The sequence below is a fragment of the Calonectris borealis genome, chromosome W (genome assembly GCF_964195595.1).
Source record: "Calonectris borealis chromosome W, bCalBor7.hap1.2, whole genome shotgun sequence".
Taxonomy (NCBI): domain Eukaryota; kingdom Metazoa; phylum Chordata; class Aves; order Procellariiformes; family Procellariidae; genus Calonectris; species Calonectris borealis.
The window spans coordinates 55,637,163-55,653,139 of NC_134351.1; the positions used below are offsets into that span (position 1 = coordinate 55,637,163).

The 15,977-nt window shown below is 38.6% G+C and overlaps 1 protein-coding gene across 6 annotated transcripts in view; it reads left to right on the forward strand.

Moving 5' to 3' along the window:
• Positions 1-15,977, forward strand: part of LOC142074854 (transportin-1-like) — a 64,412-nt gene that overhangs the window by 15,790 nt on the left and 32,645 nt on the right. For 5 of the 6 annotated variants that reach the window (XR_012670727.1, XR_012670726.1, XM_075135762.1 and 2 more), the window contains exons 4-8: positions 4,803-4,952; positions 9,876-9,982; positions 11,099-11,232; positions 13,660-13,741; positions 14,466-14,588. Coding sequence is in view for 4 of the 6 variants with exons in the window: in XM_075135762.1 (XP_074991863.1) it covers positions 4,803-4,952; positions 9,876-9,982; positions 11,099-11,232; positions 13,660-13,741; positions 14,466-14,588 (596 nt within the window). In the remaining 2 variants the exon portion in view is untranslated. The remainder of the gene's footprint in view (positions 1-4,802; positions 4,953-9,875; positions 9,983-11,098; positions 11,233-13,659; positions 13,742-14,465; positions 14,589-15,977) is intronic. The other variant, XM_075135763.1, reaches the window with a different exon arrangement.

The window sequence follows — 15,977 nt, forward strand, 5'->3', positions numbered from 1 at the left end:
TCACCTGGACTTCTGGGTGAGCTACAAAAACCTTGTTGCTGTCACATATGCACCCTATGTCGTACAAGCCCTGATTAGGGGGAATATGGCTGTTTGAGGACACACTGTAGTTCTTAAAAGCACTACAGTAGCCTTAAAATAATTGATATCTGTTTAATACAGGTATGTGTCCTTTTGCTCTGTCTGTAAGCCATTAAAATCTGGAACTAGTATTAGTCTTGCAACAATTGAAAACTTATTGAGGACCGAATGATATTTGCATTATATGGTTTTATTAAAGTGAGGCAATGCGAGAGGGGAATCTTCCACTGAACTTATTTGGCACCAAAGATGATATCAAATCCCAGAGGCCATCTTCGCTTTCCTTCTTTTTCTTGTACTACATGTTCTTGTCAACTCTACTTTCAGGTTGACTGAGATAGGAGGCAAGACTGTGATCTCTTTTGATCACTGAAGCATATGGCTGACAGAACTTATCACAGAATCTATGAAGACTAAAGAGTGTCTTACTCAGCTCCTAGACCATCTGCCTGTAATCTTGGTGTTACAGCAAGAACTCCATCCAGACCTATATTACTGTCTTCTGACAGTGTAGTTGTTAGTTGTTAAACACCCTGGATTCCATAAATATCTTTGTGCAGTCAGAAAAATTTTTCTCAAACTAAGATCTTTGACTATGGTATGTTTTTTAAAAAATGCCTGAGTATCAGATTCTGTGCTGCTTCTCAAGCTCAAATGGTTAGTGTTTGTTTAGCACTAAGTCCATCTTTGTGATATCTGCTGTCACCTCTCAATATGGTGATAATTGGTTTTGCTTTTTGTTTTTAATATTTCTCCTTTTTCTTGCTTCTTTAATTGTTTTTCATTTGACAGAGATGTGACTTTCACTAGGAATCCCTTGAAATCTCTGTTGTAAGTCTGTGGGATAAATACTTACTATGAAGAATAGTCTTTCTGTTCTTATTTTGGCTAAAGGAATGGATTTAAGATGTTCCATACCGCAATGTCCTATAGGATAGTCCATAAAGAAAAAACAGTGCTGAAGTTTCACCTTAATATGCCCTTGACTTTTATCTAAACCAGCTGGCTAATCTGCCTATTTCTGACACAACGAGCTTCATAGTATCTGTATCTCTGCTTGGTTAAATTGAAGCTGTTGCTTTGTCTCTTTTGTGATTGTCGCTACGCATTCTAAAGGATTAATGTTTTTTCCTTGCACACTGTTTAATATTTTTATGCTAGAGTTTATACTAATAGTGGCTAATGAACCATATTCTAATCAGACCTTGGTTGGAACTCTGACTTCCTTCACCCCCCCACCCCAAGAAGATACTGCTGGCTGATACAGAATGAGTAACTGTTGTATTCTGTGTCTAACTGTGACTGCTAAAGATAATGCATTCATTGTGGCTTGCAAGGGCTTTAAATAATGTGGAAATTAAAGGAAAGCTCCTTTGGCTTCCTTCCTGGCCAGACACAACATTAAATCTTAATAATTGCTTATGGAGGACTGGATTTCTTGAAGATGTATGTACCTAACAGTGGATTATAGTTATGTAAAGAAATCATAATTGGACATATTAAATAGGTGTAATAGTAGATGCAGAGATTTTACTTTGAATTCCGAGAGTATTTCAGGCAAACCTAAGACTGATCAAGAGTTCAAGTGAGAACTTCTTTCTTTAGGTCATTCTCCAACTGACCTTTGTTATTGATATCTTCAAAACTTTAAACAAAATGACAAAATTACTTGATTTGACTTGCCAAGTAATAATAATAGTAATACTTGTCACATCTCATAACCAAGTTCTGTAGTTGAGAGAGGTTTTTCCACTCATCTAGTCTTTAATATTTTTATTTAAAATAATAAATCCATTCTCCCAGAAAAGTTGTTGGCCCTTGAAATGCAGTGCTGTGCAAGTGGAACGACTTGTATTTTTACATTGTTTAGAAGTTGGTGGGTATTTAAAACCTATAGTGTAGGTGAAGTTATAGAATTGTTTCAAATATATATGCATAGGATGGATTCCTGGTTTATAAAGTTACTGAATTCTATGTAAAACCTATGTTTGTAAATCAATACATTTTATAGTTACAGAGCATGAAAAATAATGCTTCTTTAGGAACTCAGGGTACTGAGGGAGCTGGCAGAGGAGCTCGCCAAGACACTTTCAATCATTTACCAGCAGTGCTGGTTAACAGGGGAGGTCCCGGATGACTGGAGGCTTGCCAACGTGACGCCCATCTAAAAGAAGGGCCGGAAGGAGGATCCGGGGAACTACAGGCCGGTCAGCCCAACCTCAGTGCCGGGGAAGGGTATAGAGCGCTTTGTCTTGAGGGCACTCACGAGCTATGTCCGGGACAACCAGGGGATCAGGCCCAGCCAGCACGGGTTCATGGAAGGCAGGTCCTGCTTGACCAACCTGATCTCCTTCTATGACCAGGTGACCCGCCTCGTGGATGAGGGAAAGGCTGTGGATGTGGTCTGCCTGGACTTCAGTAAGGCCTTTGACACTGTCTCCCACAGCATTCTCCTAGAGAAGCTGGCGGCTCACGGCCTAGACAGGTACACTCTTCGCTGGGTAAAAAACTGGCTGGGCGGCCGGGCCCAGAGAGTTGTGGTGAACGGAGTTAAATCCAGTTGGCGGCCGGTCACGAGCGGTGTTCCCCAGGGCTCAGTACTGGGGCCGGTCCTGTTCAATATCTTTATCAACGATCTGGATGAGGGGATCGAGTGCTCCCTCAGTAAGTTTGCAGACGACACCAAGGTGGGTGGGAGTGTTGATCTGCTGGAGGGTAGGAAGGCTCTGCAGAGGGACCTGGACAGGCTGGATCGATGGGCCGAGGCCAACTGTATGAGGTTCAACAAGGCTAAGTGCCGGGTCCTGCACTTGGGCCACAACAACCCCATGCAATGGTACAGGCTTGGGGAAGAGTGGCTGGAAAGCTGCCCGGAGGAAAAGGACCTGGGGGTGCTGGTTGACAGCCGGCTGAACATGAGCCGGCAGTGTGCCCAGGTGGCCAAGAAGGCCAACAGCATCCTGGCCTGTATCAGAAATAGTGTGGCCAGCAGGACTAGGGAGGTGATCGTGCCCCTGTACTGGGCACTGGTGAGGCCGCACCTGGAATCCTGTGTTCAGTTCTGGGCCCCTCACTACAAGAAGGACATTGAGGTGCTGGAGCATGTCCAGAGAAGGGCAACGAAGCTGGTGAAGGGCCTGGAGCACAAGTCTGATGAGGAGCGGCTGAGGGAACTGGGGTTGTTTAGCCTGGAGAAGAGGAGGCTGAGGGGAGACCTCATCGTGCTCTACAACTACCTGAAAGGAGGTTGTAGTGAGGTGGGTGTTGGTCTCTTCTGCCAAGTAACTAGCGATAGGACGAGAGGAAATGGCCTCAAGTTGCGCCAAGGGAGGTTTAGATTGGACGTTAGGAGAAATTTCTTTACTGAAAGAGTGGTCAGGCCTTGGAACAGGCTGCCCAGGGAAGTGGTGGAGTCACCATCCCTGGAAGTATTTAAGAGACATGTAGATGAGGCGCTTAGGGACATGGTTTAGTGGGCATGGTGGTGTTGGGTTGATGGTTGGACTTGATGATCTTAGAGGTCTTTTCCAACCTTAATGATTCTATGATTCTAATTCCTTGTTTTGCTTTGCTTGTGTGCCCAGCTTTTGCTTTCCCTGTTAAACTGTCTTTATCTCAACCCCCAAGTTTTCTCACTTTTACCCTTCCGATTCTCCCTCCCATCCCGCTGTGAGGGGAGTGAGCAAGTGGCTGTGTGGGGCTTAGCTGCCTACCAGGGTTAACCAACATCAGCTTCATACAAAAAAAAATTCAAACAAGTGGCTAAAATACTAGTTAAAATTAGCTTCATGTGCTGTTTAGGAATGCTGTAAACTGTAAATTTAAATTTTCTTATACTATACACTAATCCTTTCTATGTAGAACATCCAGATCTCACTTTCAGCATGTTTCAGAAGTAATACCAAGTTACTCGTGCCCTTGGTTGACGAACTAAACATGAGCCTGCTCCAGTATAACTGAAAAATCTAGGCTGTTCTTTTTCCGCTCCTCCCCTTGTCCCAGTAATTTAGAGGAATTTGCAGGCTAAAACGATCTCAGTGAAGAGAACTCAAACTGTTGCCTAAACTTAAATTATTACTCTGTTTAAGTCAGTTCTGGTGGCTTTTTTCTTATGGTTCACAGTATATAACACTTACCTGTTAACATTTTTTTAAAGCCTTTTTTCTTCTCCCTCTAATTATTAATTTAATAGATTAACAGAACAGCTGGTATCTGAAGGGAGTACAATACTTTATTTTGTAGAAAAATTGAACACTGTATTTTTGTGGGAGTAGAGGGCGGCGGACTTACTGCATAGTCCCTACCTCATTTCTATGTCTTACTATGGTGAAAGCTGGGTTGTCATCCATTTCATACAGTAATAGTGCTACAGCAAGCCTGTCAGTATAAACAGAATGTCTGAATGTCTTTGGTTGACTAATCTCTTTCATGAGTCTCCTATAGCCCATGAGTTCAGATCTATTCCTTGCTTATATCTATACAAAACTTTCTTAAAATGTAGAATTTGCAATACTGATAGTCTAATTTTGAATAAATAGAAATAGTGAACTCTGAAACTAAAAAACTTTGCTATATGAATTGATGGGTGTATTTGGAAGGAGAGATAAGGAAATAAAGATTAATATGTCTCACTATAAGCTTTGATCTTGTTGCATTGTTCTGGAAATCTGCTTTATCCTATGAGCTGATTGAAGTTTGAATGTAATTATTTTCTGTTGCAGATGAACCGACACGTTCCTTGAGCGGTCTCATCTTGAAGAATAATGTAAAAGCGCATTTTCACAACTTTCCAAATGGGGTAACTGACTTCATTAAAAGTGAATGTCTGAACAACATTGGTGATTCCTCCCCCTTAATTAGAGCTACTGTAGGTAAGTTTACTCTTATTGCTGTCTTCTGCACACTAAAAAGGTTACTGATATAAGTGAGAGCTGTACTAGTGAGAGTTATCAAACTCCTAAAACTGTTTGCTTCTGATAATTGTCACAACTACACCATGTTTTGATGCTGATATTAATTTTCAGTGTGAATATAGGAAATTCACACTTATTTTTGCTTCCTATTCTCTTAAAACTGATTTAGCAATTCAGTTCATATCTCTTGAAACGTGACTGAACATAAGTTTACTTGAATCTACTGAAATTCAGCTTGCTGCCAATTTTTATACCTAAAAACAGGAACAAGATAAAGGTCTGACTTCAGAACTATTTCAGCACTCCACTTGCATCAATGAAACACTTCTGTTAGCTGATTTCCTCCCTGCCCCCCCCATATGCACACCCCTTCAGGGAATCATTATACCATGCGTGACACACATTAACATAATGAGTTTCTGTTTTTTAAATACCTTCTGTCAGAAAACAGTAGATAAGGTGTGGTGATCAGAACATCAGCTAGAAGTGTTTTTGTTGCATGGATTTCTGATTTCCGAAATACTGTGTTTTAGTACACCTCTTCCATAACATGCATATTTGTGTTGTTTTTACTTATTTCTAGGTAATGTTGCTTTTCTGTCTGCTCTTTGAGAATATTATTTCCCCCAATTACTACAATCGTAGTAATTTTCCTCGTCCACTCCAAAAACTAGAAAAAAGTAAAATAAATGTATATTTAAGTACAGTAGAAAAAAACAGGGGTGGGTGCAAGTTCAGAAGGGAATTCAGCTTGTATCAGCTGTTATACTGTTATAAAATAATCTACAAGTTATTGCTCCTTTAGAATCCTTTGCTTTTTCTGTAGGATTTCTTCTCCAGACATCTGGGTTAAGGACTTTGGACTAGAGAAAAATGTCCATCTCTTTGCTTTTTCCTGCTGTCTCATCCCTTGTGAAGCTGCTTTACTGTGAATTTTATTAATGCCCCATTTCCTTAATGACGGTAGAAACAAGTCTGTGAGTGGCAGGTACTTTCGTGATTTCAGGTTGTAGAAGAGTTGTGCTTGCTTGTTTGTTCATAGGAGTTGTTAGTGCAGTACAATGGAGCTGACTAAAGAATATAAGAATATATTACAGCTCTGTTTGGATTGCTGTCTTAGGGTGGTGTGGTGGTGGCAGCTGGGGGAGGGGGTGGGGTGCGGGCTGTTGTTTGTTTGTTTGTTTTTGAGCAATTTATTCTTTGATTTTTTTTTTCTTTGATTTCTCCTAATAGGAAACGTTTGTGGATTAGTAGCTCAATTACTGTTGAGCTTTAAGTGGTCCTTGCAGGGATTACTCAAGCATGAACTCTGAAGATGCATACCAACTGATGAACTGTATGCTTACATAATAAGAGTTGCTATTTATAGTGTGTTTTGCACCCTCCTGTGTGAAGTAATTAAACGTTGGATCCTTGTAGGCTTCTGTCTTAATAGTGAGATTGGTCCAGTACTCACTGGTCTCTTGATACTAGCTAGGTGTAAGTATATTGCTATCTGCCTAGGCTGCCTTATTAGCATATGAGTTGGCATGTGCTAGTCATAGCTGCTCTTTGAGATGCGTACGTGTTTTTGCTGTTCAAGCACTATCAATTTAATGAGCCAACCGCAAATAAGATCTCTGGAATTCTGAGAGGAAGATGAGCAAGTACATCAAAATAGCATAAGGGAAGAAGTAATGCAGCCTTTGTGGTCACTGGCATCTGGTGCTAACCAGACAAAAGCTGATACCTTTTGACCAAGATGGAGGCGAGCTGATAAATCACATTCTCGGAAGTCACCTCACTGAGGGCAATGAAGATGGCAATAAGAGTCTATTTTAGAACTGTGATTCAAGACTGAATGGTAACTACACACTGTTGTATCCTTACTTAGCTTTTCCCTGTTTTAACCCCTAAATGAGTAACAGTGTGCAACTTCTCTGTGCTCTGCAGTACAGGTTTTAAAAACCCTTGTGCCAACATTGAGATAGGGGTTCAAGTTCAAAAAAGATGGCTGCATGTGTTGAGGACCCACAAACTTACCAGGAAATAAATGCATCTATTTAGGAGGTGTCTATGACTGTTCTTAAAACTTTCTGGGGATTCTAGGATTCTAGTCTAGGCAGGACCTTAGTGTAGCTCCCTGCTTAAAGGCAAGCAGGGGAAATTGAGTGTTTAAGAGTAGTGGCAGGACTGGAGAGCTTCATTGCAGAAGGAAAGTGAAAGTTAATGATTGCCCTATGAGGGGGGAATTTTGTCATGAAGTTCAACTGTTTAGAATTGAGGAGTTCAGAAAATAACTTTAGGAGCTACAGAGGCAAAACACCACCCCAAAACCCCCAACCTTTCCCCTGTCCTGTTATTGGCATGAAAGTAGTGAAGCATGGTTGCTTTTTCTTTATGTTCAAATTTTTTATTGTAGAGTTGATGCTATAAACTGGGGTTGCATGTAATTGGAATAGTGACATAAAAGATGCTGTCATGACAATTCTGTTTTTAACAATTTCTGACATCCCTCTGGAGTCTCTTCTCATGTGTTTACTGCTCAATTAGCTCAACTTCTGTACTTGTTAGATTTCACATTTGTCAAATGAAATATCAACAGATTCTGTAATACTGATTTGTAATTAAGTTCATTACAAATCAAAGACCACCTTTATAAAGATTTTTACTAACCTTGCAGCTTAGTATGTTGGTCAGAAGGAAAGGCCTTGTTTAACTGTCAACTCTAGCCCAAACCTGTCAAAAAGTTGCAAGCTACTAAATTGATTATTTCTTTACTTTGATTATTCTTCTGATGTCCTTGTTTCTGTGGCTGTGTTGCAGAGAAAGCCAGAAAGGCAAATCTCTGGTGTCTTCTGTTCCCTGCTGGCTAACTAAAGCAGCAGGCGGGTGAGAAATATTTCACATTTGAAAGGGGATGAAGCTCATTAGAAGCCCATGTAGATTTCTTTTAACATGAACATAAGCACCTAAAACTTTATTTTATATGGCTGTTTCCTCATTGTTCTTAAAACCTTTTGCAAAGCTTCAAATGCTATACCTATTGCTTCTTTAAGTTCTTGATAGTCTGATATTTATTATTCATTTATTTATTTATTTTTTTGTCCCCACCAAAGTGTCTCTTCATCATTTAAAAAAAAAAAAAAAAAAAAAAAAAAAAAAAAAACAAAACCAACAAACTAGCACAACATTAAATGGCTTCTCTGCAGACCTTTACAGAAAGCTTGTAATGACATGTATGGTCTGAACTGCATGTGTGTCTGTTGCAGGGGGACGATGGCCTCAAGTCGCTTCTTGCCTACACATCTGGAAGTGTTTCCTCCTAGGTTATCCTGTTGCTGTCTAGGATAAGCCTTTTTGAAGAACGCTTAAAGTAGTTTTCAAATAGTCTTTCCTTTAGCTGTGAAAGCTTGCACATATTACAAGTACAGACAGACCATTTGTCATCTTCTGAAAACTTCTAGGATCTTGAAAAGATTTTAAACCAACTCTTTTCCAAAACTACCAACCCCTTTAAGATTTATGACTTCTCTCACATGTTGGTCCAGAGGAGTTCCAGGAGTTTCATTCTTAAGTTTGTTTCTCAACTTGTGTTAATTCTACAAACCTGTGCCAGATCTAAGTCAATTAGACTAAGACAATTTTGCAATTTAAGTACTTTGTCTAGGAGGCAAGAACATTCATTTATTTTGTTCTGTTTATGAAGTTCAGTTTAGTTGTTTTTTTAAAAGCAGATCATTAAGATCCAGCAACAATAAAATCGGATGCATTGATAGAAAATACATATATTCTTTGCAGGACCATAATATTCAGGAGAAATAGTCTTTAAGACTCTATAGATCTCCATAGGCTTTTGGGAATCTTTTCTATTCAGTTGCAATTATGAAGACAACTGGATACAAACTATTTCTGGAGCTGTAAAATTGTGTTTTACCTCTGTCTTAACTTTTGCCCTTTGTCGTCTTGGGTTCTCCGGCCTTATTGCATCAAAGGAAACACGATGCAAAATATCTTTGTGTCTTGCCCAGAATGTCCTTTGCTCTGTAATGTTGTCCTGTATTCTTGTATATTTAATAAGAATTTTAACATTTTATTCCAAAAAAAAAGGATATATGGTGATTAGCTCAATGAAAAAGCTTAGGAAAGCTTTTATTCATCACATGTCACTTGGGAGAGATTACTAGTTGAGGCAAAATGGACTCATAGTCAGTCCTAGTTTATAAGCAGCCTTCCCCATTCCTGTCACCTAATTGGTTTTTCCTGGGATTTCTGTATGTGCTGGAAATGGAATTAGTGACTCTTTGGGCCGTCCTATCTGTTTGCTGGATCTGAATCAGCCAACTCCTACAGCTGATCACTGGATGACCTGCCATAGTGTGTAAGCTCTTAGTAGATATCTCAGTCTTAGAATGTGTCCTTAATGTTTTGTGTAAACATAGTAAAGTTGCGAACACAATTTACCATTGGGTTATAAGTTTATTGAATGACAGCTTCCCATGTTCATGCTTTTGTATCATAATAAATAGGAGGTGACTTGAGGTGGATACTCTGGGTTTACTGGAGGTAAAGATTTGTACAGTTTTTAGTAAACTTGGAGCAGAACCTGCCCTGCAGTGTTTGGGCATGATTATTTCCTTAACTGGAATTACTTTGTGCTTGACTTCTCACATCTGAGCCCTTCATGGTAGCAGAAAGGAACAACCTGCCTTTGCATTTCAAAGCCCTTCAAATATAATTTGTAATTAAATGTACTTCCTCTTTTTATGCTTGCCAGCTCTTAATAAAACAAGAAATTTCTTAACTCCTTAGATCTTTCAGAGGAGTAAAATGAGAAAAATTAGTGTGAAACCTGTGAAGATATATGAGATCTTGTTTCCTTTATTCCTCTGATTCACTTAGGCATTCTGATAACAACCATTGCTTCAAAAGGGGAATTACAGAATTGGCCTGAACTCTTACCAAAGCTTTGCAGCCTGTTGGATTCAGAAGATTACAATACCTGTGAGGTAAGGAGACTTATTTTGAAATGGATTATCATCTAAATTTGATTATTTTTTGTCTCTCTTCATAGATACTATATATATGTGTAGTATTTTGTGTCTGTGTATACACACGTATATAATCTCTTCAGAGAACAGTGGCTCAAATTTGATACTTTTTATTCTACCTGCATTCTATGTTCTTAGTGTTCATTCAAATGAATTTGTTTTCTTTGCATAAAAGCAGAATAAGATGGTAGATGAGTAGTCATAGCATCTTGGCTGAGAAGTGTCCTAAAGTTACCACTTTGTGATGCCCAATCTTTTAGGCATCATCAAGTTGACCCTGAATTTTCTCTTACTTAAAAGTAGTGTTGTTCATTCTTCTTAACTTAATCTGGAAATGTCATCTGTCACTGCTATATCAGGCTAGTGTGAAATGAACTTTTTTTGTTCAGTGTTTATGAAGGAAAATAAATACCAGCTCAATTGTTTTAAGCTATGAGGAGAAAAAAAGACTTGTCTGATTTTTAAAAAATAAAAATCTGCGATCACACAATTTTAATTACTTGATGCTGTCTCCATAAGTGTGTGAAACATTTTGGATAAAATAATCCTTAGAGATATGACAGTGGTCCAAGATGTCATGCTGTTACGTAGTGTTTTAGTGCTGCTTTCTTATGAAAAAGAAAAAAAAAACCACTTGAAAATGAAACTCAAATTGACCATCACGTCCGGAGTTCTGTTTTGCCCTATAACAAACCATTAAAGGAAATAAAATTGTATATGAAATGAAATTGGATGCTTCTGCAACTTGTCATTTATTTTTCAAATAAGATCTTGCTTTTAAGCATTTTTAAAAATATGATTGAATAAAAGAGCATTGAATGCTAAAATTAAAATTACCACTTCTCTATAATAGACTCATCCAGCTTGAGAGCTTACAGATGATAGTATAAAGTGCTTAAATAAAAAGCCTTTAAGGATGTTTTAATTTAACTCCATATTTAGTTAGCTACACTTACTTTGTTAATTAGCAACGTTTACTGTGGTATTGTGCTAAAATTACCTGTTCTGTACAAAACCTGAAATGTTGCTTTCTTCAAAATGTAAAAGAACAGATATTTTTTTTTTTTTAAACAGGGTGCATTTGGCGCTCTTCAGAAGATATGTGAAGATTCTGCTGAAATTTTAGATAGCGATGTATTGGACCGACCACTCAATATCATGATACCTAAATTCTTGCAGTTCTTCAAGCACAGCAGTCCAAAAATAAGGTAGGTTTAGGTGTTGTACTAAAGTTACCTGTTAAAAATTTATTTACATGAGCAGCGAGGTTGATGTTTTGTAGATCAGTTTAAAACATGCTTAGTTTTTTTAAATGATCCTGCATGTGCAAATGTGAGAAGAGAAGACACAGAGATTTCACGCATCAGTAATTTCTATGCTTATCTGCTTATTTAATAGATCAGCCCCACCTCTTTATACATCTTCCAAATCTAGAATATGTCTGACTTTGAAAATCAAACTGTTTCTTTTAAGGTTTTGCATATTAGTATGAAAATTTCAATGCTGTGGTTAAAATTTCATATTCTGATTAGAAAGAATTATCTTGCATTCATTTTGTAATGACTGCAGCAATGGGAGAGTAAAAAACTGTTTGCTGATAACAGTTTCTGAGTTCTTGCAGAAAAATGTTTTTATGCTTTTTTTAACTGCACCAAAACTTAGAAAGCTCTTTATCTTTCAGCTGGATCAAATTAAATGGGTTCAACATCTTTTTACTTTAATACAGAAGAAAAATTCCAGAATTAACTTGTTATTGCTAATATTTATCAACAAGAACAGTAGCTTTTACCCTGAAATGAGTCAGCAATGTGCCCTTGCCACAAAGAGGGTGAATGGTATCCTGGGCTGGAGTGTTGCCAGCATGGGAGGTGATCCTTCCCCTCACCCTCCAGGTGAGGCCACACCTGGAATACTATGTCCAGTTCTGGGCTCCCCAGTACAAGAGAGACATGGAGCTACTGGAGAGAGTCTAGCGAAGGGCCACGAAGATGATAAAGGGTCTGGAGCCTCTCTCCTATGAGGAAAGGCTGAGAGAGCTGGGACTGTTCAGCCTGGAGAAGAGAAGGCTCAGGGGATCTCATCAATGTGTATAAATACCTGAAGGGAGGGTGCAAAGAAGATGAAGCCAGGCTCTTTTCAGTGGTGCCCAGTGACAGGACAAGAGGCAATGGGCAAAAACTGAACCACAGGAGGTTCTGCCTTAACATCAGGAAACACTTTTTCTTACTGTGAGGGTGATCAAGCGCTGGCACAGGTTGTTCAGAGAAGTGGTGGAGTCCCCATCCTTGGAGATATTCAAAAGCCGTCAGGATGTGGTCCTGTGCAACCAGCTCTAGGTGGTCCTACTTGAGCAGGGGCATTGGACAAGAAGACCTCCAGAGGTCCCTTCCAACCTCAACCATTCTGTGTGATTCTGTGAAATGTGTTTTTGAACTCCTGTTTGAAAATTATATTGAAAGATTCTAAAACTTGGAGGTGGCAATTATTGCCAACAGCAGTAGATGGTGAAGACTAAAAGGAAGAGTATAACTAGGAATATATCATGATAGGATTTAAAGATTTAGAAACTCACCTAAAACAGATGCACACTAAGAAAAATATATAACAAAGCATGGACTTGCACTTGTGGAAGGATAAGCTTAATACTTCATTGGAGCTGGGAAAGATGGAGAAAAACCTCCTTTTTTCCTTATCACATTAAACAGTGTCTTTCACTTTTTGTATGCTGTGATGTTTGTGGCTTTGAGATAGTTAAACCAATTTCAACTTTAAAGCAGATAAACCAGGTCGCAGGTCAGCAGGTTTAATACATAGTGCTGAAGTATGAAGAATATTAGTAGTGTCAGTAAAATACTTTATATTTAAATCTATCAAGAGACAACTTTTGAACATTGTTTTTATGAGACTGTCTTCCAAGAAACGTCTGAACAGACTAGACGTTTGGAGTTACGTTAGTAAAAATACTTGAATGGATCTTCTAAGACTTTTAAAGGTAGTTTTGCCTTGTGCCTTTACTTATGTAATTTGGCTTTTGTATCTGAGAATGAAAAAGACTTGTAAGTAATGGCTTTGCATGAAGTAGAATAGAAGAACCAATTCTTCACTTTTAGTATGTTTCTACCACAAGTGTTTTAGTATGTATCCTAATGCAAGTGTGTATTTGTTCTAAGCTACAACTATATTACTGATGCATATTGGTCTCATTAAATACTAAAAATATTGCAAAGGCAGTTGGATACTTAGCAACGAAGAAGAGTGTGCTAAAATTTCACCATGTTGACTTGTATGGAATTGTTAATATCAGAGAAGATGAATAATCATAATATACTGAAAAAGAACATCCTTACATACTGTTCGGAACAAATGTGCCAGGTATAGTCATCCTGCTCTGGTTTTTATTTACTGAACACTTTATTTTAAATTATTTATTAGATATATTGGAGTATAAGGTGGTACTTAAAAATGTGGTTTAGTAATTTTTATTGGTAACAGTATAGATGTGTAGATTTGTTCCCTCTTGCCTCTAGAAGATGCTTGGACAGTGTGATTTGCTTCCTAATGTTTTTGATGCCTATGTATGGTTTAGAAAATGTTTAAGTCATGAAAAATGTATATTTTAACTGTTCCATTTGTAGGTCCCATGCTGTTGCATGCGTCAATCAATTTATCATCAGTAGAACTCAAGCTCTTATGTTGCACATAGATTCTTTTATTGAGGTGAGCGTGCATTCTTGGTTGGGGGGGTTAAGTCAAATTACATATCTGATTTATCAAGAGCTTTGAATAATATTTTACAACCACCACTACCCCCAAACTCTACATTGCTGGCTTCCCATTCTTAGCTTCAATCCCCATGGATTGAAGTCCATTATGTATGCTTATGCTCAGATTAGTCTAAGCACTCTCCCAGCCTAAGAAATAGTATTTTGAAAGATGCTTCCTTTTCATAAATAGAGGAAACCCTTGTTGCATAAAGGTACTGGCAGCAGTCTGTCACTTACCTGTGATGGAGAGTTCAGTACGGAGATCATCATGTCACTGAGTCTGGATGATGGGTGTCTCTGAATACTGCTACTGAATGTGGATTAGAAGGGTGATATTTTGGGTTATCTAGAGTATTTTATTTGCTGTTGTTATGTACTGAAGGAGTTTTCTAGCTTCAGAACTTCATTAATCTTGGGGGGGGGGAATAATTCAGGAAATAATGTTCTTGTGTCTAATGTACACGTGATCAAAACACTGGGTAACAATACACATTGAGAGTCTGAAGAGTTCATTTGCTAAACTGTATGTCTTTAAGAAATAATGTGGTATTCTGAGGTGTGGGGTGGGAGGGTACAGAAGTACATGTTTGCATACTTTAGTTTGCCAGTAATGTCAATTTAAATACAAGTTGAACTAGATGAATTGAGGCTTTTCAACTGGTATTACATTCTAACAGAATCTTTTTGCACTGGCTGGTGATGAGGAGCCTGAAGTACGCAAAAATGTTTGCCGTGCTCTGGTAATGTTGCTGGAAGTTCGAATGGATCGCCTGCTTCCTCATATGATTAGTATAGTTGAGGTGAGTCTCATTTCCCAGATTGCATGCTGAAACATGTTTGGGGTTGCAGAAATAATAACAAATTAAAAGCGTTCATCAGAACAGGTATGTTACTCGCGCTTGCCTACTCTTTGTTTTCCTTCAAGATTGAGCTTGCGAAAGTTTCTTTTTAGCTAATTGCCAACTTGACATTGTATTTGACAGACAGTGCATATGGCAGTTGTTCATTCTTCATTAAGTTAATTGATCCTGAAATGGTCAGGATCAGCTATACCATGGAGCAGCCAGGCATTGCCTGACCACAAGTGAGAAGATGATGTTAAAAATCTTAGTTCTAGGGCTGATACTGCTACAGTTTACACGTTGAAGCTGTCACCTTTTTTGGATCTTTTGACCACAACAAGGATAAGGAATGTTATTTTATGTAGCTGAGATGCTCTTTGAGCTACTAACGAGGCTGCCTGCCATTGCATTCAGTTGTAGAGGTTAGTGTCATTTGATAGTTCCTTTATCATTCTAGATTAGTGCAGACTTGCCTACCAGAGGACCAGTCACTGTTTTTTGTCTGTTCAACTGTTTGAGTTGTAATTTCCATGTTTTTCCATGTTTCTGGGAAGTACTGGCAGTTTCTACGTAGCCTTTACATACACTAACTGCTAGACTGGAAATATAGCTAAGATCAGTATGTTTCTTATGCAGATTCCAATTGAACAAGTGGGTCATAACCCAGTGTCAAACTCCATAAGGGCTAGGTCCAGACAACATGAAGAAGGTGTTAAGTTGTGGGGGGTTTTTTGTTTGTTTGTTTTTTTTGTTTGTTTGTTTTTGTTTTGTTTTTTTTGGGGGGTTGCTGTGTGGTTGGTTGTGTTTTTTTTTTTTTTTTTTGCTCCTGGACAAATGCATTAGAGAGGCATAAAATTGAGGTGACCCGTGACAGCCTTGGCCTGCTGTCTAGTCTTCCTGTGTGTTGTCTGGAATTCCATGACACCAACGTTGGCAGACATGTTCTCATGTAACACAGGACAAGTAGGGATTGTTGGTACTTGAGGTGGTTTCTTTCTTTTGTTTGGTTGGGTTTGGGGTTGTTTTGAGAGAGAGAGAGAATAAAGCTTTGGAGATTATATTGTCAACAAGTGATAACTTATCTGGCTCTTCACCCTCCTAAGATCAGTAAGTAAGATCAGTCCAGTAAGACCTGGACTTTGCAGGTAGAAATGATGTCACCAACCAGAAGAAGATCCAAGATTATATTCTCATTGTATCTGGTATTTTGTTGTTGGGACAACTATTACTAGGCTGCTTCTCTACAAAAGACAATAGTAGTGAATTTTTGTTCTATAATAAAGTTTAGACTTCCCCCCCCCCAGTTTTGGGACTACTGTGTACTGTTACTGATTTCCCCAGTTCTGT